The 24,352-nt window shown below is 39.3% G+C and overlaps 1 protein-coding gene across 3 annotated transcripts in view; it reads right to left on the bottom strand.

The window, feature by feature from the left end:
• KMT5B (lysine methyltransferase 5B) overlaps nucleotides 1-24,352 on the bottom strand; it is a 51,405-nt gene that overhangs the window by 3,239 nt on the left and 23,814 nt on the right. For 2 of the 3 annotated variants that reach the window (XM_073347086.2, XM_073347087.2), the window contains 6 exons: nucleotides 13,037-13,202; nucleotides 11,042-11,151; nucleotides 8,575-8,741; nucleotides 7,915-7,934; nucleotides 7,647-7,783; nucleotides 4,571-4,767 (listed from right to left, as the gene is read on the bottom strand). In XM_073347086.2, the coding sequence (XP_073203187.1) occupies nucleotides 4,571-4,767; nucleotides 7,647-7,783; nucleotides 7,915-7,934; nucleotides 8,575-8,741; nucleotides 11,042-11,151; nucleotides 13,037-13,202 (797 nt within the window). Of the gene's footprint in view, nucleotides 1-4,570; nucleotides 4,768-7,646; nucleotides 7,784-7,914; nucleotides 7,935-8,574; nucleotides 8,742-10,125; nucleotides 10,475-11,041; nucleotides 11,152-13,036; nucleotides 13,203-24,352 lie in introns of those variants that run through there. The other variant, XM_073347088.2, reaches the window with a different exon arrangement.

Genomic DNA, 24,352 nt, shown 5'->3' with positions numbered 1-24,352 from the left:
AGACACCACAGGTTTTTGGATTTCCTGCCTTTTCTTTGTACTTTGATTTTTCGTAACAGGGAACCATTTAAGGAAGTTAACAGGAACAGTGCTGCTATGACATCCCAGGAGCAAGTGGGAGCAAGATGGAACCTAAATGTTTTAAGCAATTTGATATCTGCTTGCTAGCCAAGTCAAACTATTTAGCAATTTATGTCTCATTTTAGAAAATAAAGGTAGATATGACCACTTACTGTTACATGAAGAGGATCTTTCTAGTACTTCACTGAATAAAAATCCTTCTGAATTTCTTTTGAGAGTATCAGCTGTCTGCATTTATTTCAGACTAAAAACTGAATTGACCAGTCACTTTACTGATAGCAACTAGGTATATTATTGTCAAATTCTAGAATAGGATTGATGGTTTCTGGAGATATGAGAAACTGTCCCTAAAGAAAAATGACCATCAGTCTACATAATATAGACTCAAGTTATCTATTAATTTGAACACCGTTTTTCCTACATAAGTCTGTGAATGTGTAATTCCATGGGCAAGTCAGTGATAGAAAGGTAAGGAAGATGAAATTTGATTAATGAAAAACCAGATTCATAAATTTCAATGGCATCACCCCCTGCAGCATTGCTGGGGAGGATTCACTGTTCCCCAGCTCCCAACTCCATATTCTTCAGTTGGTGGAAATTCTGATAATACAATAGTGTCAAAAATGGGTTGAGTTGGGTGTCATTCGAAAGCACTTTCTCCCATGAACACAATGGTACCAAACGTGACAAATCTAAAACAATTATGTAGGTATATGAGGAATTATGTAGGTATACATAGAGGAAATGTTTAAAAATAACTTTTAAAAAATGTACATTAACACAGGCATATCAAACATGCAGCGCTCACAGTTAAATTGTGGCTCTTGACTGACTAATGTGTTATCAGTCAATGCTCAGAACAGGAGGATACCTGATTGATTTTGTTAATGTTACAGATTCTGATAAATGGAAAGGGTGCTTCAAGTTGATTTGCCATTATCAGCAAAAAAAAAAAAAAAAGTGGTTCAGAGGTATTGATTATCGGCTTTGTTCATTATGCCAAAAGACCTAATGAGGCACTGGTTAAGACATCAGCATCCAGCCAGATATTCCTGGAATCCATCTGCAAACAGTATGCACACAAATTACGTAACACACAGATAATTTATTACAAAACACTTTTTGCTTTGGTATTGATCATTTTTAGGTATCAGTGGCGAGACAAAGAGTACCTACCGACTGGTAGCTGAACTTTTGGAGAATACAACCATGGAAGACCTGGTTAAACACAATGCTTGGTGGCACCTTACATGCAATAAGAAGTGCATTCATAAACTGAATTTGGCAAGGTTGGAGAGGAAGTACATCAAGCACCAGAAAAATAGTTGAAAATGCCTGGACAAGTGCCAGCTGTGGGCAAGACTCGCCTTATACTGGGTCCCATTGCACGCGTTTCAAGAAATACACCTGTTTGTTTCGTAGTAAGCCAGATGCCCAAAGGCATCTAGTGAGAAGTTTCAGTTTTAGCACATAAGAAACTATGAAGCAGTCACTCATAGCAAGAACATTGCATGGGAAGTAAAGTGGGCGCATGAGAGAGACCATGCAAACGACACTGCAAAATCACATTAAGAGGTACACCAAGAATGAACTGTACACTTGTATTCTGTGTTGTGATTGAATATATTTGAAAATGTAGAAAAAATATTTATATTAAGTTTAAATTGCTATTCTATTTTGTTTAATGGTATGATTTCATGATGGTGTGGTGATACATGAAGATGGTTGAATCTTCGTTGCTCTTTATTTGATTTGTCAGGTCTGCTAATTGGAATTTGCACCTAGCAGCACTGGAAGACTTCATGAAATACTTCTTTGCTTTAGATTTATCCAACTATTCTGCGATGAATGCTTGGTACCTCACTGAAAGAAGAAGTTAAAAAAAGTCTGACCCTCACATATGGGATACATTTCAAAAAGGAAATTGGGTGTTAAAAGGTCGCCAGTTCCCTTCTGTGCACTTGGTTCAGACAAAGCCCTAGAACACAAAAACAGAGCAATGAAAGTCACTGGGGAGTTGGTGGGCATAACACAGCATCCAAGTGCTCTTTCCCAGTTTTTCCTGACAACACCAGAATGCCATCGAATTTCTAACAAAACATTAACATTCTCCAGAAGTGATCAAGCACCATCTAAACTCATTAGGTGCTGTTAAATGCCAAGAAGGGGCAATTTTATAGCTACAGGAGAGCTTACTCACCTTGGCAACCCATTCACATGATATACTGGAGCTCACTAATATCATGATGAAAGCAGTCTTCAGTGATGAGATCTCAGCATGATGTTGATATATGAGAGACTTTGGGAAAGTACAAGTTCTCCAGCGTACAACAACAGATATTCAAATGTGATGGAACAACACACATGTGCCAGGTGAAAACCAAATTAATGCACATCTCACATGGTCTTCCTAAGCAATGACCTACTGACATGCCCAGTACCTCATAAGAGCAGAGGCCTTTCACTGTAGCAATCAGATGGTATGGTTGAGGTACAAAGTCTTGACAAACCAGAAATAATTAATACCTGCCAAGATTTATCCATTATGAGGCTAGAGAAAAGACTGGACCTATGACAAAATCCACCTCATGTCTGACAGGTATGCAGAGGAATAATTTAAAAATATTACCACAAAGAAGAGACTCCATGATATTGCACCTATCCAATACAAATTCACTGACTATGAACATCTCCAACTCACAATGAAGAAGCCCATACTCACATGAAGGATGGGGATAACTACATACGTTGCAGGAAAAATGCTGCAGAATGCAAAGAATTACTCAAAGAATTTCTTTGTCACATGGCGTAATGAAGCTGCTTCCTTGCACTGTTCAGTGGAGTTTCTCTGTAGTTCCCATGAGGAAGCGGACACTAAAATGATCTTGCATGCCATCAATGCCACAGAGAGATAATACTAAGCTCCAGATTTTGGCACAAGACAGTTGCTCTAATACTCTCCGAGACACAGTACCCAGGACTTCTGCAGGATTCAGTTTCTGCGCCTGCTGTTTGGGAGCAGAATCACTGTATGTCCCTTAGAGATGTGTGTCTATCACTCAGCCCGTTAAAAGCCAGGTACTGCCAGGTTTCCACACCTGCTCAGAATGTGACACTACTGGAAAGGTATCTGATTCAGCCTTCAAATACTCTCTCCTTGCTCTAAAAGAACTTGAAATGGCTGAGACAGTCACGGATGAGGTCATAAATGACCTGGAGCTGTTCACATGCTGAGTTTACCACTTGAAGATCAACATTACAACACTTGCAGAGCCATGTTGGTGGATGTTTTCCAAAAAGCAGACAAATAGAGAAAAATTGCCACCGACAAGGGGTGCATTTATACCCGCTAACAGGAGGGCAAATCATCAAACAGTGGAATGGCTCTAGGATGATCAAGCTTATCCAAAACTGCCCAACCCTATTGGGCACGGATGAGTCTTGAAGGATGGACTGAAATGCTCCCAAATCAATCATTCAGCTAATCAAATGCTGGTGTGCATAGACCAGATGCTTGTCACCCTGCAAATGTTTGGCTAGCAACCTGCCTTGTACAGAAGTGTTGGAGAGCAGCACGGATGAGGATCAGTGTGACGTGTCCAACAGCAGTGCCCTAGATGGAGATGACACTGATGATGCCTTTGATGAATAAATGTTTTCAGTTCAACATGTCAAGGCTAATTTCCCTAGGATTATCACAGATCAATGCATCCCTGCATTAAATTTTAAAAAGTTGATTTTTAAACATTTTTGCAAATATCTATCTACATTATTGTTCTAGGTTTGTCATATTTGGTACCACTGTGTTAGTGGGAGAAAGGGCTTTTGAATGATACCCAACATGGCCCATTTCCAACGACATATCATCATCAAAATGGTCAACTAACTGGAGGACCTGGGAGCTGGGATGGACTAGGAACAAGTCCCCACTGCCTTGCCGCAGAGCGTGACACACTGAAATTATGATTCTGTAGATTTTTATGAATCAAATGATACCCCTCCCTTATCATTCTATCACTAACTTGCCCACTGAATCAGATTTTACTACATTATGCTTAGATAATACTTAGTCCTGGCTTGAGTACAGGAGACTACGCTAGAAGACCTCTCAAGGTTCCTTCCAATCTTACGATTCTATACTCCCAGACTAATAATGTGGGTTTCTTTACCTGCTTGAAGTTCTCTTACTCATGATCACTCATATTTCCTGAAATGTACTACTATATGTGGCATTTTGAAACTGAGTAAATACATACAGGCATACTAAGACATTTTGTACTGTGGTATGCTTTGAAACAGGAGACCTATAGAAAATTGTGGGTACAAATACAATCTTTATTTCTTAATCTTTTTTTATTTATAAATAAATAAATAAAAAGCCTATATGTTATTGTGTCTCATCAACATAAGACAGGAACTCCACTGAAGGAAGAATTTTCTAATATTAAGAAAACAAAGCCTTTTATAAAAAAGTTTTCCCTTTGCTTACTTGCATTAGCTTTTTCCTGAGTGGTATCTGCATCAGTGTTAGAGCTGACAGACTGGCTGTCTGAGTTTTTGCTGCTGTCACCCAACTTTTTAAGCCTGTTTAAACGTTTATCTGTTTCTCTCAGTCCATATTTGCTATTGATCACAGGAGTAGGTGCTGGAAGTCCCACTCTTGATTTAAAAGCACCAGTTCCACGTCTATAAAAGAGAACAATACATATTAACAACTCGATATAGTAGTAAGGATGTTTGATGGCATATAACATTTGAATCCCAGGTATATTTAGAGAAGGTAAGTTGATGCAACTGTTCCCAGTTTTTTGTATTTTGTGGGCCATTCTGCTATTGATATTGTAAAGAATTTGTATGTATATTTCACTTCCAATTAGAGATGAAAAGAAACTGGCATCTAATTACTGAGAGAATAGATACTTGTCTTTTGCAATTATCTTTTCCTTTTTTAAAGAGAGTAATTATCTATTAAAACCTGTTTCAATACCATTTGCATAATCCAACTTGTATAAAATGATAATTAAGTACAGAAGTTCAAACGGTATTTGCTATTAATCCTGTTATGAAAATTTCAATGAGAATTAACATTTTCCCCTCACATCTGCCTTTTGGGGAAAAAAAAAAAAAAAAGACAACTGGAACTGTAGCATTTGTTATTTTCAAAGTGATATCAGGAACAATTACGAAGTAGTTAATGATGGTATTCTCAAAATTATGATTGTCCCTTTCAACCTTTGTATCTTTCTTCCCTTCAGATGGATAAAAACTCAATTGATTTATTCATCAAACCCTTACTGTTGGCCAAAGAGAGAGAAGTTGTCCCAAGAAGTCTGGAAGGGGATGGAGATTTACCAGAGCCTTCAGGCTTCCTACTTTAGGTCTCATGTCACCATCACTGTCCATGCAGCAGAAAATGGTAGAGACTCCCTTTTGTATCCTTAAGAGTTAGAAGACAACCTCACTTGGGGATCCAGTGTAATAGTTGGATCAAACAAATCATAATAATTAAGAGTACAAGAGACAACTGAGATGAGAAATAAAACCTTGGTGTCTCATGCATTGTTGTGCTAAACACTAGGCCAACCCAGTGCTTTTTAGTTAAATTAACTGGTGCTACTTTGATAGCGAATATTAAGTGTCCTATTAAATTCTGCAAATCAGAGAGACTGACTGAGCTATTAGGCTTCACGCAGAAGGACGGGTCAGCTGCTCTGCCACCTGATGGAACTGTGCTTGAGAAAGATACGATTTTTCTTTTGCTCTGCACTTGTAAGAGCACCACTTACAGACTCCACTTCCCTGGTTATCTACTCTGGCCAGCATGAAGGATTCTGAGCGGAGCTTCTTCCCATTCTCCACTCATTTGATCACATGCGGAAACAAAGGAAGAAGCCACTATGACCAGAGCAGCAACCTGAGCAGCCAATACCAGGCTAAACAGGAGAGCAAGGGCAGAGTGCATCTGAATAAGAATTAGAGACAATCCAGCTCTAAATTTCTATGCACTTTCCAGCATCTTGGTTTACATGTCAAAACCAATTCAATAGCTTTTTAGCAAAAAGGTGAAAAGGAAACTAAATTCCACCAGACCTTCCAAACATTTAATAATTTAAACTTGGATACTTACCATTTCCAAAAAACTAGAAGATTATAATCAATAGATTGCATAGTAATAGTAAAGAGGTAAAGATTCAGACAGTGCAGGTAACCAGTATTCCCTGGAGTCCCTCAAATCATTATGAGCATCAAGGAACAGAGTATCTTTCTCATTCATATATACAATTTTTACACATAGACACATGCACACCCCCATATGAGGGTGCGCTCTCCTGTATACACATGGAGTGTGCATGTATGTTCGTGTATACATATAGACATGCACACACACAAATGTGTATAGCTTACAAGATCAGTATAGTTTTTCCAATAGTCTATCCAAAAAGGCTCTTAAAAGGATGTGTCAACATGGCAGCCACTGTTTGAAAGGCAACTTGTGCAGACGTACTTGCGCTAGCTGCACTCTAACTAGCTCACTAAAAACAGAGACTGCAGAGGCGTGGAATCACCACCAGCTTCGTAAGTGAGCATGTGAGGGGGGAGGGGAAGACGGGTGTCAGATGAGCTCCTGCAGCCTGTGCCATGGCATCCTCACTTCTATTTTTAGTGACCTAGAATACAGCTAGTGCAGTTATGTCTACACACAGTGCCATTCAACTCCCCAGCTGCAATACAGATACATGCCCCGGCCATGCTTCCCCCAACCCCCCAAAAACCAAAATAAATCAATCTAGATAAAGTTCCCAGGATGGTACTGGAGCGGTCTCTCCTATGTCCAGATTTTTCTTTTTTTTTTTTTTAAATGGAAATTTCGTTAGGGTAGAAGACAGAATGAAGACAAAAGGGAGAGCTCTTGAAATTCTCTAGATGGATGCAGTAAGAAGTTCAGTAGGGACAGTCTGGATAAAAAAAATAAAAATGCAGCCAACTTGCCTCTGTTACTATGAAACGAGCTGGTGTAAACAGCAGTAACACCAAATCAGATGTCTATGTTTAAAATACACAAATTCTATCAACTATACAGACTGTAAGAGGTACTACTCCCATTCTCACCAAAAAGCAGGACGTTTGAGCAACAAAAACTGAGTGAAACGGTCTTACAGGGTTGTCCCCCATTTTCAGTGATAACCCTGAAAATGAGGACATTAGTTCACAGCAGAATTGTGAGAATTCTCATAATATTAGATGGCTAGGAGGTTGCTAATGCTGTTTTTCTGTCCAACACAGGCACATTTTAGTATCCAATAAATTTTTGAAGTCTGCACAGTTCTATTTTTTGGGGAGGGGGAGAAACTGAGAGGAACTGAGCTATGAATAAATTTTGGTAAATATAGTCATAAAATTTGACAATTAAAAACAAACATTTTAAGAACAAAACATGATTATATTATACACCTACAACTCATGAATAGCACTTGCCCTTCAGCTTCACAACACGCATGTTATGTGGGCATCCAATAGGTCCACATACCTTCTTATAGCTTATTGTTTATGTTGTCAACACATACCTTTCACAGGTGTAACATTCGCAGTATTCATTATTTTCTCCAAAAAAACCATCCCCATAGTAACAAGAAATTTCTTCACCAGGTTCAATATCCCTTAGAGCTTTCACACATGCTGTATCTCGACCAGTTGATACAAACTAAGAGAAAACAGATAACCATTAAGGTTAATTTGGGTGTCTGAATACAAAACAAGTAAACGCATATTTAAGGGACATGCTTTGGGCGGGATTTGGTGGTTTTTTTTTTTTTTTTAAAGTTTCATGCTTACCTTACAGTTAGGTCTGCAATCTGAAAAAGGTCCAAAAGATAAAGTCAATTAACTGTTGATAAGACCTGAAACATGAATAGTTATAGATATCTAAAGTAAGGTTTTGCTCTGACTTCAACATCTGCTAGAATCTCAACTAAATACTTGAGGATATGTTATTCAACAAGAATGATTTATATACAAGCGGACATCTTAAACAGCTTTAATACAGTTTCGTTCCTAAGCTCTTTATGTTAGGGAGATTGAAAAAAAAAACTCCGCTAGGAAATACACATCCCTTACATTCCTGTGCCCAACTCTGAGGAGATTCTCTGAACACTGCCATGCAGTAGGGATTTGGGGAGGGTTGAGATCTGCTGTTATGCAGATTCAGCAGCCATTCCCCTGCATGTATGCTGGGGAGAAGCGGATGGGAGGAAGGAAAAAGAACCCTTTCCATAGCTTCCAATTAATTTCCCAGTGCACAGCTCAGCAGCTGACCAGGATTTAGGCCTTAAACTAATAAAGTATTCCAGATTATGTTAACTATATTTCAGATCCATAATTCAGAGTGAATCCAAGCAGCATTTCCACTTTGAGGCTGCATGGCATAGCTTACACACAGGAACATTTAAATGGAGTACCTTTTGTAGTCTTATACTTTCTATCCTTGTTGCTTACCATGGTTGATAAACGCAGCAGGACCAAGCCATAGCTGAGCACAGTTTTTCCGTGTGGAATACATGACACTGAAGTCATTCTCTCCGTGTCTGAGCAGCATGTTCTCTTCTATTTCTGATAGCTCAGCAATACAACCCACCAGTAATTCTATTTTGTCATTTCGTTTCCTAAGTGTTAAAAAATTAAAGATAGAAGTTCTAACAATTACAAAACAAGTAACAAAAACATTCCAAAATCTTTCTTCACCAAAAAATAGTTCTGAAAGATAGAAAATGCTTTTAAAACTGCTTAAGGTCTTAAACAACTAGCAGAATACACAGATAACACTAAAAAACTTTTTTTTTTTTTCTGTTAAGACTTTAGTTCAGGGATCTGTGTGTCCCCTGCAAGAGTTAATTCTTTACACTGCTTTACACATTAGTAGTGTCAATTAACACAAGAAAATCTGATACTTGAACTCAAGTTCTAGCAGTTAAATTAGAAAAAAAAATCTTATGTTAATATATTTGTAATTTTTATATTTATTCATGCAATCTGTCAGCAAATGTGGATCTTAAACTATTGTCTGTATTTAATTGAAAAGCATTTCTGTTCACATCTAAAAGGTTGCATTCCTAAACATTTTTAAAGAGGTGTTTATCTTTGCTGAATAGGGATCTATTACTCAGATGCTTAAAACAAATGTTAAGTCTAAGTGATAATGGCACTTAAAATACATAAATTATGTAGATATAAAATATTTTATATTCATTTGAGACATATAAAATGTTGTATGTGCTTATGATTTACAAACAGAAAACTGGAGTGACAGAAGTGGGGACAGCGTCAGGGTACTGGAGAAAAGTTCTGGGGCCAAGGCCTGCAGCAGCGTTACAGGGGAAGGATCCTTGCTCAGGTCAATGGATTTTAACATAATCACAACTGGCACTGTTTCCGCGCTCTTCCCAATGTTAGTGAAGGCAACAGCAAAAGGTTGATGCTGAAGCATACACAGTCCTCAGTACGGGCGAGAGCAATACTAAGGCTTCATCTATGCTTGCCTGCCTATTCTGCACTGAAAAGTTAATGGCAGACAGACTGAAAGTTGGTGCCCTATCCTCCCCAACTTTGCTGATATTAAGTGGAGTGAGGAACCTTACTGGCACTCTGTCTCTCTTGATTCTTCCACTTTTCCCTCTGGAGAGAGAATGTATCTTGCTGGATCCTGAATTGGAGTCTCATGCCTGCTTAACAGGACTCAGTAGAGAGAAGCTCTCCGACTCATGTGAGACAGGGATTCAGATGTTACGTCTGCCCTCTATGGTGAGAGGGTCTTTAGAGTCAAGATGCTTCTTGAAATTGCCAGTGCTAGAGCTCTGGAAAAAGACTCAGTTGACCAGGACCTTGAAGATGATGGTGTCAGACCCCTAGCACTCATCTATAAAACCAGTAGATATGGAAAATCCTGATACCCTTATGCACAATACACAGCCATTCTGCCAGTCTTCAGTTATTAGAGGCTTCTTAATGTAGACATACTGGACATACTCCATGGCAATGAACTCTACCAACCTAGACAGAAACCAGGGACTTTGACACCCCACTGTTGGGCACAGAGTCTCTACTGGCAAGCTGTTCTTTGGAGTGGACAGTTCCAGATGCTCTTCAACCAGATTCTGTTCACTCAAATGAATCTGGGAAATTTAAATCCACATATGCCAGGCACAGAGCCACTCTGGAAACAAGATCTCTGAATCTGAGTAGCCACTCAACGTAGACAGTGCTGAATACCCTGTACCAGTGTTGGGTCCGAAGAGCTTCTCCCACTGTAACAGGTGTTTGAGGTAGTCCTCCTGCTTTTGCAGGTCTGGACGATACCTGCAATGGCAGAGGTGCTAAAACAACTTTTAATTTAAAAAAAACAAACAAAAAAAAAACACAACAACAAAAAACCAGACTACCCAGCTAAATAATCAAAAATATCTTCCAAAAGGAGAGTCTGCATACACATGGCATGTTTGTCTCACAAACTGGAATATGCAGAAGGCATTCCTGAAGGAGAAGCCCATTTTTCCAACTGTAAAAAATGTTAACTCTTTTTTCTGACACAGCTACAACAAATCTGGCTATGTCTGAATCTTGACATGGGCATGTTCCTCACTGAGGACTAATGCTTGTTTTTTTTTTTAAATTAATTAATTAATTTTGACAGGATAGGATTATTCCAAAATTGTGTATAGAACATGTGGCAACACAAAACATTAAATCTACAAAGTTCACACTTTGATGCATTATAAGTATGTGATTAATTTATTGCGTGGTGATTGGCTTAAAGAATCTGCAAGCTCTGAAAAATTGCGAACTTAAATTTCCACATTTACTGGCTGTAGTTTTAACTCCAACTCTTTTATTGCATTTACACAGGTTTTACATTTATTTTAAAAATGTGGATATAAACAATGACTTAATTTACAGTTACAATGCTTACCACTCTTTTGTTGCAACAATTTTGGCTCCATTTTGCTCTGAAGAATACCGATTGCAAGGCAAGATCTCAAATCCGCTGTCAGTTGCAAACATTCGTAAATAAATAAATACCTGAATGGGAATGACAAAGAAGACAGAGTACTGCTGTATTAAATGCATGCAAAAAAAGTAATGAAAACTTCTGTATCTTACGAGTCAGAAATGTCCCTTTACAGTATTTGTTGCCTTTTGTTTGTGGACGTTCTGGATTACGGATTTTAATTGCACATATTACCATAGAGAGATGTATTTAATCCACCCAAGTTTGAAAGATTTGTAGATACACATCAATACCCTCCACACACTTTAGTGTCTTAAATATATAGGGGTACCTCAGGCTGCAACAAAGACAAATTGGGAGGATAAAGTTCAATTTTTTATTAGGAACTTCTTATGGGAGTCAAAACTTCTTAAGAGGAACAGAAAGCTATGTTTAGCCTTTGAGAACAGCCTCATTGTTTCTTTAAGGTAGAGTCTAGCTTTTCAGTCAACAGGCCAGATAGAGATACTACCCACAAGAGGAAGAGAAGACTAGCTACTAGATTTTTTTTGACTCCTGGGTCAGTTCTATGGGAGATGTTCTATTTGTCAGTTTTATCCAAAGGAAGCTTGTATAGCTTGTCAGACACTCTGGGAAAGGAGAATTTGTAATATGGCTCCTTCCGTGCTTTACTATTTTTGCCAGATTTTGAGGACAGAAAACAATTCCATCTTTTTGGTTTTAACTCAAAAATATTTCCCGCTCTCTGGTCAGAGCTTTCTCCTCCTTGGGTTCCTTAGTCTCCCTAATCTAGTTTAGTCAGTGCTTCAACATCGGTCCCAATGAGATCTGGAAAATCTTAGATTTCTCCAGAGGCAGCAATGGCTTCTTTTTCCAAGAAAGACATTCAATTGTTTGCCCTACCCCTTTGTATTCTGCAATTTGCTTTGCAAGAGGATACACGTGGAAATCCTCCAGAGAATGTGAGGAAGGGAGCAACACCAGGAACTCCCAAAATGGTCTTGTCTAACCAATTATAGACCTTTAGGATAAAACTCCAGGCCTCCAGAAAAGGAATGACAAGACCTATGGCCATGGGACCAGGGGGCTTTAACTTCCTGAAATACCTCTTCAGAGTGAGGACCAGTCACTGATTCTCTATCTGCCTAGGCAAGGGGAGGAGAGGGAAGCACCGTTCTCGCATCTTTGGAATCTGATCAGCTATGCCCAACCTGATCGTAGGGAAGGCAGGGCAATGGCTGTATTATTCCATCATCACTCAACTAAGCTGAAGTGCTGGGAAATTGATCTTCACCAGCAGAGGCTTGAGGCGATTGGGAGCGGGAAGTCTGAAAGAATATGAGCTGATATGTTTGAGTAGCACTTGAAGCAGGAGGCTGCCAAACAAAAACTGTGCTAACACAATCTGTCTCAGAACAGGAAAACACAAAACAAACAAACAAAAACTTTAAAACCAAGAAGAACCCACTATCAATTCATGAATAGGTAAGAGGGGCAATCTAAGAACTTGCCCAATGGAAAGAGTCATGTACAACCACGTTGGAAGCATTTTCTCTCCCTTGACAGTCCTCCATTAGGAGCAGGAATGTCGGACATGAATGGGGGAAAAAACCAAAATGACGGCCTTTGACAGAACCAATTACAAAAGGAGACCCTACACAGCAGGAAAAGCCTGACATCTAGAGTGGTATGTCTGCTTATGCATGATGGCAGCAAAAGGAAATTCATATGTACTTTTATTTCTGGGCAAGTCCGTTAGATAATTTTACTTTTTTGAAGTTTTGGTTTTAAAAGCTAAAGATGGAAATGGGTAGAAAAGCAAGGCTACACAGTGGCTTTATTTTTTTTACTTCTTCTGTTTTCTCACTTGAGTAATATTCAAAATACTCCTTAAAAGGCTACAAAAACATGTGAAATACATATTAGTAATCTGAAAACAATTATAAATAAACCTACATGTTCCTTGAACAACCTTTCCTGCATTTTGTTCTTGTTAAGAAAATAGTGCCGGGCCCAGTCACCTGCCGTCAAGGACCTGAAGGCTTTTTCTAAGTGCTCATCTTTCTTAAAACGTTCAATCACCTCTTTCAACTCTTCCTGCCTTCCTTTTATAGGTCGAAACCTGAAATAAAAATAAAACCACTCTAAATCAACTGTTGTTTATCCTTATTTAATCCTTTCACATATATCATTCCATTGCTGGTAAGAAATTTTGCACTAGGATTATTCAACTCTTAGCATCAAGGGGGCTACATATCATGTAGTCATGGTTAGGTCCCTCATTCCCAGAGCTCTGAAGCAACTTAATAGGAACTTTAATGAATGTTTAATCTGGAGAAAATTATAGTTTCCTAACTATACAGTAGATCTGGCTGAGGAAATTTAGATCCTGTAATGAAAAAAAGATAGGTTACCATCAGTCATTCAGGGAGCAGTGACCAAACAAGAAATATTATTTTAATGCTTTCGTATCCTTCCCTTGCTACCAAACAATACAAATGCAAAAAAATCCAACAAAGCCAACCAACCACCATAACCCTTTCCCCCATAATACTAACATCAGGAGAACTACCAAGGATTTTGGTTTGTTATTGTATAATTTCATCCCTCTTTCTCCATCTTCAGATCTACCACTAAGAGTAATTAGATGTGAACTGAAGTTAACACAAGAAATACAATCAGTTATTCTAAAGGCACAAATGGAAGAACACAATTACTTCAATACTTCATTTTAGGATGGAGTCTGCCTTAACTCAAACTTAGTGTTAACTGTTGCCTAAAGAAAAATATGTAGTATATTCACTCTATAAAGCCCACTACAAATCCTACACCTTATTTTGCTACTAAGTGGTGAACTCTGTACGTAATGGTATCCAGCCCTTTATCCATCCCTTCTTTTAGAAAGCAATAATGCACATTTCTATGGCTTTATGACTACACTTGAACCCACATGAAGAACAAATCTCACAGGTGCGCTATATATATATATATATATATATATATATATATATATATAAAAAAATAAAAATAAAAAAGCACCTATTAAAAAAGTATATATTATATAAAAAGTACCTATTAAAAAAAGTATCCCACTCCAATGATTTTCAAGATTTTACTTTGACCTAAGCTATGGCGTGTCCACCCTGACAGAAAAAGTCTTTCCAAAGAAAGGGAATAAAGGAAATTGATTAGCCATATCACTAAAACACTGAATCTGAAAACCAATGTTAAAAACAGGAAACTAGGATAGCTTTCCCCCTAAATATTGAGGATTAAAAGAAAGAAAGGTATACACCAAAGAGAAATTCCTGGTGATAGAAAAGACATTTTCCTCTGTATTGGCAACAGGAGGCTGGGACGCTAAACTGTAAATATCCAAGCAATGCAAATGTTATCTTTAGTAGCAAGTAGAAAACATCAAAGTTCATGCAGTCTCCATAAGTGATTTCTGACAACCAATATGCCATGCAGCCCAAATTTTTGAGTACCTGGTGTATGTCAGTGGACTGTTCCCACACAGGCCACAAGAAAAAAAAAAAATCTTTTGCAGGTGTTTTTGCTTCTAAACACCCATTTGTTTATATAAGACATCTCTGTGGCATAAGTGACCTATTAACAACTGTTGACTGAACCATACTCTTACGGGGCAGAGGACTTTCCCTACAGGCCAACTAGAGGACACAGACATCTTATTTGAGGCTCACAGCCGTTTCAGAATCTTCAATAGGGACCTACTATACTAATTTTGGTTTAGTTACCACTCAAACAGCATATTTCACGTCAAACGAGAAAAAATATGCTCTGAGAAAACTCTTGGAGCTAATTTGGGTTAAAACATCAACAAGGCTAGGTGAGACTATCACATCCCATTAATTCTTTGAGGTGGGTCACTGAATTATTTGCACATCTTCATTTGTGTAAAAAAACAAACAAACAAACAAAATGCTGCCAATCATGCATTCTCCAAGTATGCTTTAATTCCCGTTTGCAACTTGCCTCAGAACAGAAGACATCAAGATGCTATCCTCGATGGTACAATTAATAAAAGAAATCAAATCAAACAAGCGATAGCTTTAATCACTTTCTGCCTCCAGAAAAAACACAACACACCACTCTTGTGTCCTTGATAAAAGTGGGAGGCAGAAGAGGAAGGCTTCATGTTAGTAATGGCACTTCCACTGGCACTGGAAACCACCAAACCCTCATGGTTCTTTTATATTAGTGTGCTTTTCACTGGGTCTCCATTTTGTGCTCTCTTGAAACATAATGGCTCAGCCATTCTTTACTGATCTTTTTGTAGTATCCAAAAGATCTAAAGCCCCAGGGAATCTCACTGAGCAGAGAACTTGGCAAATGACCTTTTGTAAGAGGAGACAGATCAGACTGACTAGCTTTGTAATGGCTGGGATGAAGTCTGATAAGGTGGCAAGATTTAGGTAAATACAGATGCTCTCCTCCCCCCGCCCCAAAAAGTCAAATTATGGCATTTTTGGTTTATTGTGCCAAAAATCTGGAAATGGACCTCTCATACAGGGAATATCCCCAAGAAGCTGTCTTTTGAACAAGCTCTAAAGAGAGACCGCAACTTAGAAGAACCATGTAATCAGACTACTGAGGATATGCTTTTGCCCATTTTGTACACTAGGGAATTCTCCCTCAATATACATCTCACACAGAAGATGTTAAAAGGATAATTCCTTGCAGTACTCCCAAGATGCAAAAAAGGGACTACACCTGGATTTAATAACCATACTTAACTGAGCCTTCTCACAGATACAAGCATCAAACCATTCAAAATGGAGGATCCTAAATTGAAACAGCCTCCAATGTTAGAGTAGGACTTCTTGCTTGCTTTCTGCTTCTTTCCATTGTCTGATCAATTTCCTCAGTAAGCAGTGAGCTATGCTTACTTGGCCAAAACTGTGAAGCACATCTAGCAACCACACTACATGAAACACTGTACACCAACAGTTTGCATACACCTTTAGTTGCAATGGATATGGCAATATCTTATCTGGTTTTCCCCCTCAATTAGTCCTCAACTTTTATTTTTGAGCTGACTAAATGGCTTTAGCACTTTTATGGTTATTTAAACCACAAACATAGTTCCCCTCACAAAGAGGCATCTGAAGAATTGAGGATTACAGATAGAAGGGAAAATCATGAGTACTTATCTTAAAATTCTGTTTCTATGAAGATATCATCATGTGGGAGTCTCAGTCTTGGGTCTCCAGCATGAGTTATGAGGGGAAATCCCCCAGTTCTTAAGATTTTTGGTCCTCTTAGGCACTTATAAACCAGTTCAAGGACACTGTCCTACTGATTATGCTTTGATGCCCTGGAGACTCCACAACATTCCAGCCAGTTCCTTTTAAGAGAAGGAAGCAAGTAGTCCCCTAAATTTCAAATTGATACAGGCAAAACAATTCATTTACTCATATGCTTTTTTAAAAATGAATATATATGAAATACCACCAAAGGAGTCAACCAGATAGGAAATGGAGGAAAGACTGTTCATATGGCAAATGCACAAGACATCACCTCAATATTTAAAAACTCAAATTCAGAGGGGAAGTGGGTGGCTAGGTGAGTAAGAACCTAGCATAATATCTTCAGAGAAGCAACATAATTTTCCCTTCTCTAAAGATACTATCAATGTAAGATTTTCGCTTTTGGAGAGTAAGCAGTTTGAGGGAAGTCCCAATACTCGTGAAATAATTAAATACTATAGTAAATAGGCAAAACGAACAAGGAAAAGTCCATTAAGTAAGCGAGAATGTGACTATAAAAAAAGACAGCAATTCAGACTTCACTGTGGAATTGGGGACATATTAAAAAAAAAAGGCAAGCCCCATAAGCAAAGAATTTAGGCTCTTCATACTACAAAAAACAGACTAAAGTTGTACTTTCATCCTCAAGATCAAAAATACTTGAAAATGTGTGGATATATGTAAAGCAACCACATGATCCTATGCCCAAGACTGAAAATCTTCCTATAGCAGGCAATGGGAAGTGTCCTGTTTAGGACTGAAATCAATTGAAATACTGTCTTCAAGACACAAGACAGCTTCCCAGGCAGGCAGTCTTTTAACATGGTGCTCCAGCGACAGCATTACCGAGGAGCTTGGGGGGGGTGGGGTGTAAAAACCAGAAAACTAATTGCATTTCCAAGGCTTTTCATCTGCTCCAAGAACACCCAGAGGGTCTTTAAGTTAAGGGCTTGGAGAAGGGCCACTTGTCTGCAATGGGCATGCAGGTGTTGGGGAAAAGTTAAACAAAACACACACAAACACCCCCTCCCCCCACGGGAAGTCTCACAAAAATAAAACACAACCCATCTGGGCTAGGAAATGTTGGATGAGTCCATAGCAGCACCTTTTACTGTAAAGTCTGCTATAAGGTGAATCAGTCCCTAGTGTATGAAGCATACTAACTCTAGGAGCTGAAGGCAGTCCCATGTGGAAAGTGATCTTGTACACAAGGCATCTTAGCTCACAAATACAGCGTTAAATCAAAGAAGCCTTCAACAGTTCTGTCTGAAATATAAAAGGGTGCCTTTTAATGCTGAATGTGAAGGGTCAAGATAAGATCATTGTCTCATAATAGGCTGACAAACATACATTGCCAAATTAAACTAGGATGGAGTATAGGAAATTATATTCCAACAAGTGAGCTATTTAAAAAAGGAGTCTATGTGCAACTAAAAAAGTCACCATAGATATCTGACATCTCTTTGTAGCCTCCTTCTGAGATGATGGAAGTAGGGAGACCTGCTTGGGGACATGACACATACTTGAAACTGTATCTTGAATGTAATTAACTGTCAGTGAGTATGCATATCACTTGGCTTTGATGCATCTGTTTCCTCCTGGGATGGGTTTGGATTTTGAATACTATAATGCCACCCAATGAGACCAGAACTGTATGTGCTGAGAGTCTTATAAGACACTATCTTGGTAGTGCACAGAGAGCAGAACTCTGATACTTGCTACCCAAAGCAAGAAAGCTTATTCTAACCTGATCTCAAGGAAAGGACGGAAAGATAGCAGACACGGACACCAAATATTGGGTCCAGATTCAGAAAAGGGAAACAAAGACCTCAAGCTTCCAAGAACCATGGGAACAAGAGAGAGAACAAGTATGTTTTATAGTCCAAAAGGGCCCCACAGATCTGAAATTCCCCATGACATCCTGACTCCACAGGCAGACTAAGCCTTATTGACCCCTCATCTAGGGTGCTGACAAGTATTCATATTTTAGTGAAATGCCCATATCTTCTCTGTGATCATAAGCAGCAGAGAGAGACAGTGTTCTACTGAAGCAAGAACCTGGGATTTTTATATGCCAAGGAAATTTCCGAGGGGCTAGTAGCAGTAGGTCTGTAAAAAGCGTTCAATTAAATAGGGATGCATTAGAGAATCCAAAGGTCTCGAAACTCAGAGCCTCCCAAAAAGAGTACAAAAAACAAACCAACCAACCAAACCAAAACCCAGGAAGTCTGAAACATGGAAAGAGATCAGAGAAATGTCATGCTGTGCATACAGTCTCCAAAATCTGAAAATTAAAGTAGGGCTTTTGAGGTACTGCACGCTTGTAAAACCATAATGCACAGAACCTGTACATTTGGGTAAACTCTGAAAGATTTGCCAGTTCAAAAGTAGTATCCAGGGACTCCTGAAGCACACGGAGAATCAAGGAGGCTTCTTTTCAGGATGGTGACAAGACTCAGATGATAGTAAACAGTGCACAGTCACGATCCCCACGGATACTCTAAGGGATTCTGGATCTAGCAATATGAATCCATGATATTAGAGAGATAAACTGGGTGAGAGAATATCTTTTATTGGATCAACTTCTGTTGGTGACAGAGACAAGCTTTTACAGAGCTCTTCTTCAGGTCTGGGAAATATACTCAGAGAGTCACAGATAAATACAAGGTGAAAGATTGTTTAGCACAGTTAACATATATGTCAAGGGACCATTCAAGGTGAAGTGACCTAGTAACACCACTCCAGTCAGAGGCAAAAACCAACACGACTACAACAGCACTGCATATAATGCATAACATTATGGCATGTGGCACAGGCTTCAATGGTGCCAACATGATGGAATTTCTAAACACATTCTATAAAAGCCTGTGGCCCAAGAATGTTCACAGATCAATTGCGTAGGTACTGTTGGAACCTGGTGATGTAAACAGCATCATCTAGGAGTTGAGAAAATTGCCACGAGTCCTGGACTCCGAAGTGCTGATGAAAGGCACCAACACACTCAGAGATGTCCTTCCACACATACCCTAAGGCGCTGATTTGCCTCAAGGTACTGCCGCTTCAAAGATGCCAAGGAATCCTAGAGGCATAGTCCTCCTTAGAACAGCCTGAGAATGTCATACTTGAGAGGAACCAAGGGTCTTCACCAGTAGTGTTTTGACTTAGCACTGGGTCACGTGACAGTTTTTAACCAGCACTTTCTGCCAGTAGCCCAGACAGCATAAGTAAGAGCCTGAACTCCGCACCTCAGGTGTTGTCTCTTTCTCTGTCAATGGCACTTTCTGCTAGAACCCAGATTTCATCCACTGGAAATAGCCGATTGAGAGTTCCCCAATAATGCCTCAATCTGAATTTAAAAGAACCTAAAAAGAAAATCATAAGTGAACATACATAAAAACATGAGCTAAAGGAGAAAAAACTTTACTGACCCAAAGAGTAAGTGACTAGCTCAAAGCTAGAAAACAGAAAAAGATACCCAGCTTCTAAATAGAGGCTGCAGTGTGGACCAGAGCTGTGCTGGTCAGAACTTTCGGGCAGCTCCTGCAATAAGCTCCTTTGCCAGCTTTAATCGGGGAGAGGGAAAAAAAAACCAAAATGGAATGTTCGGGTCCTCTAATGCACATGATGTTGAAGCCTGCTGATTAAGACAGTCCCCTTCAGACAACCTACAACTGCCTCAAAGGGCCAAAAATCTCATGAGCTAAGGAGATTCCTGCATGACTCATGCTGGAACCAAGAGAGCTAAGAATGAAAATTCTGCATTGATAGCATCTTTAAAGAAAGTCATTTCCCTTCTTCTGATGAGCTGGAGAATAGTAATATTTCAAATTACCCTGTATAGTAAGTACTTTTTTCTCATCAATGAGATCCCACAATAGCTGAGGCTGTTGTAATAGGAGATCTGGCTAGATGATCATCTTGTCCCAGTTTGGCCCTTATAACTGAGAAGGCCCTATTAAGCAAGGCTGTCAAGAGAACAGCTACAGAGAACCAAAGCGCTCTCTCTCTCTCTGAAGTTTCTCTTACCTCGGGGTTACTTAAAGAATCTTGAAAGTCCAAGGTATAAAGCCAAGGGTCAGTGAGATGCTTGCCTATAAAGGAAGTTAAAGGAGAGGTTCTGGTAAGTTCAGGAGTACTGTACCTTGATTAATTCAGTCACTGAGAGCAGTGAGTTTGAACAAAAAGGGTAAAATGATTCTGCAAGAGATAATAGAATGGTGCTCCATATAATGCACCTATCTGACATGCTGCACCAGTGAATGAGGAAGTTATAAAATGCTACAGCTGCTTCTTAAACTTAGACTAGGGAAAACGGAGAGAAAGACATGTTGGAGGTTACCAAAAATTGTATCCCAATGGTCTTTGCTTGAATGACAGGCACTTTATTCAGAAGATAGTTTGCTTTGGTGGACGTGAAAACAAAGTCTTATATTACATCAGTAGCACTATAGCATGAATATAAGGACAAACAGTGTAAGGTTCTCGAGCATTGAAGACAATGCCGCACAATGAATACAAAAAATTCAGTTCCACTTATAACCAAACAGAAAATGCTATTTAATTTACTTTTAAAATACATACGAAATAAAAGTAATATAATGCATGGTCTTCACACAGACAAAATTTGTAAACTTTATAATTTGCAAAAGCTAGTGGTACTACTTTGTTGTTTTTTTTTAAATCAAGTCTATTGTGCACTTAATCTTCAATGCTGTCATTAAGAAAAGACAGCTTCTTATCCTGTATGCCAAAACAAAAACTATATTCTCAATCAATAGCAAAGGGGAAGTACCCCAATAATTTAGTCAGTTTCAGTTCAAGAAACTTATTGCAAAATTAAAAGTCAGACTGATATGTCCAATCTTTAAATGTGTCTAAAATTTAAGCAGAAAAAAAATCCTCCGCCACATCATTTCATTGATCAGGGCAGCAAGTAAATATTTCCCTGTTTTGGCTAAGATGTTCAGATGTTATTTCTCTTTCCCTCCTATCATCCATCTCTTCATAAATACAATTTATCATTTCACTCTACTGTTAGCACTCCAGTCCAGCTACTGTGTGGAGGTTCTGTTGAAATTGCTATACTCCACTGAAATTCAATTGAATGTTGTGGCAGCCTGGGGAAACATATTTTACCCAATGTACCCAATACCTTAGACAGCAGCAAATTAGCTAAATCCAAAACAGCCATGTCGTCTTGCAGAAGAAAACCAATAATGAAGAAGTCATGGAACTTATGGTTAGCAAGATAAACCCAAAGAATCAAAAAATTGGACAATGCACAGATTTTAGACCACAGTGGTTTTTCAAAATGAGACAAAGTTCACTTTCAGTATCTAGATAGTTCTAGGAATCTGGGTCTCAAGAATGTAGATAAACTTTGACATGAAACAGTAAATTGTTCTATAAAGGGGCTACTTACCAATTGCAAACACATGTTCTCCAATGCATTACCTCCACAGAGCCACAACTTAGGAAACGTGTGCTTAATTACATGACCATACAATCATATTTAGCAAGACTTCACAGTTTGAGCATGTGTGCAAATTCCGTCACATTCTAGGTTTCACTAGTCAAGGGTATAAATATGCCAGTCCTCTAATGGTTCCTGGAATTCCTCTACTTCTAGAAGCCTTATTTAGAGTTCGGCTTTGAAGCAGAGGGGAGATTCAGTGTGACTCTGTGGAGTAAATGAATTTGTAGAACAAGATTTACTGCTGGTAGCTCATCTACTTTGCTCCTCCATGGTGCTATCTCCATAGAACCCTGCTGTATGAAACATTAACAAGCAGTGAATTCCTTGAAGAGGTGGGGGCTGAGGTGTTCTGCAAAGTTAAAACAATTACTGAAGCACTGCTCTCCTGAAATCAGGATGTGCTCTTTATGCAGTGATGAGAGAATGTGTGGGTGTGAGGTGAAGTCCACATAACAGCCCTAAAGATTTCAGATAAGGGCTCGCTGTGGAGCTATACCATTTGGAAAGCCAGCTACCTAGCCCCGTAAATCCAGATCTTCAGATGCAATGAGCATGAGCTAGTTCATAACGTTACTAAATGCAGTCTTATCCATTTAGAAAACCTGTCCTCTAGCTTTTTCTCCAACAGGCAAAAATTGTTTCCGTTTCTAAATACCTTAGTTCTGCCTAAGTAGTAGATGACAGCTCTCAGCATCCAGGATGTGACTCACCTCCCCAGGAACACTATGGAACATTGGGAAAGACAGGCAGCAATACCAACAGACTGAGAAGACAGTCTAATCCCATTAATGTGAAAATTTGGGATGAGACTTAAAAACTGCCTTGTCTGTTGAATGCTGTACAAGGTGGGTTGACTGCAAAGACTTGTAACTTCCTGGTGCTCATGGCCAACAAAGAAGCCACTGGAAGTGACACCTTCAGCGAAAGGTGGTATAGTGAGCAAGAATCCAAAGGATGAATGGGTCTTTCTATAGGTTTGATTAACACCAAAGTCAAGTCTCCCATATCAGTTAGGTTTCACGATGGGAGGCTACTAGTTTGTAAGACCCTTTAAAAAGTGTTTCACAGAATACCATGGACCATAAGCAGACCTTAGCCATAGCTAAAAATAGTGAAGGATAGCCTTTATAGCAAAGAGAAAGCCCAATATAACTGGACCCGGACAACAAACCTCCTAAACTGGCTAATTTGCAGCATAACACTTCCTACCATATGGTTTTTTGGACTCCAGTAGGGTAACCTTGGATTTCTCAATCACGCAGAAGACATCTTGATCTAGAAACCCATCAGCAATATTGCCAAGTGAAACTTGAGGTCTGGGTGAGCTACCCTACCATTCAGCTAGGGAAAAAAAAAAACTTGACTCTGGAGAAAAGTGACTAGATGACAGGGCCAGCAGCTCTAGGAACGAAGCCTGAGATCACCGATCCTGTTGAACCAAAAAACGAAAAAGGAGTAGAGGAGCCTTCTTTCTTACTACAAAATGCAAAACATCTGATATGCATTGTGATCTCAGGTAGCTTGTCTTGGCATAACACAAGGAAGCCCATATCTGGACGACCACTTGGCAACTATCAGATGACCAGAGCAGAATCTGAGTGATCTCTTATGCAGATCTTTACGATACCAACTCAGATGGTCAAGTGAGATGTTGTTTGTGCCAGGCAGATGCAGAGCAGAGTGTCCCCCTTTGTTTCAGATGCAACACTCTCATAGACGGATTGCTTCCTGACTCAGGTGACACAGCACTACCCTTTCTAGTTCAGAAGAGTACAGCTCAGATTAAAGGCTACAGTTATCTCAACAGCAGGCTAAGAGAAGGGCACCCCCTTCAAGACACTCTAGCAGTGTGCCCCCTCAAGAGTCTGCTGAGGGGGGAGGATATCAGCATGTGAAGCTGAGAACACTTGTTCTGTACAGATTCCATCACCCTAGCAAGGATCACATCTGCACCAACTCAAAAGAAGTGACAATGTGCAGGTGATCATCAGGCTGGACATTTGCAAATAAAAATCCCATTGACTGTTCTGGGCTGGATTTAGCTGGGTCTACTGCCTAGATCAGGTCTCAGATATTCTGAGATAATCAAGCTAGAGCCCTTGCAGAATCTACTGTATCCCCTACAAAAGCTTAGAGCCTAAGTTTTAGACCAAGATTTATTTACTTTCAGATAGAGAGAGAAAGCAAGCTCCCCACCCGCCCCATGATAGGAACTACCCTGCTGTACAACTGAGCTCCTATGAGCCAGACAAGATATAAATACATCTGCAGGTCTCAACAAAGCAGATCAGCTACAACCACCACCAAACACTTGGTGAATATACAAGGAGCTGCTGCCAGCCCAAAGCACAACACCTTATACTATTAGTGCTTGTTGCCTGCCATGAACCTAAAGTACTTCTTATGTCTTCCTTATTGAGACAGACAAACAAGAATCTTGAAAGCCCAGGATCCTGAACTAGTCCTGAGAGTTGATGGTAGGAATTATCTCCCTAACAAAACCATGCAGAATTTGGATTTCCTTAG

Source organism: Lepidochelys kempii, chromosome 6, assembly GCF_965140285.1.
Source record: "Lepidochelys kempii isolate rLepKem1 chromosome 6, rLepKem1.hap1, whole genome shotgun sequence".
NCBI classification, from domain to species: Eukaryota; Metazoa; Chordata; order Testudines; family Cheloniidae; genus Lepidochelys; species Lepidochelys kempii.
The sequence above is the reverse complement of the archived record's forward strand: the minus strand, read 5'-3'. Positions and strand labels throughout refer to the sequence as shown.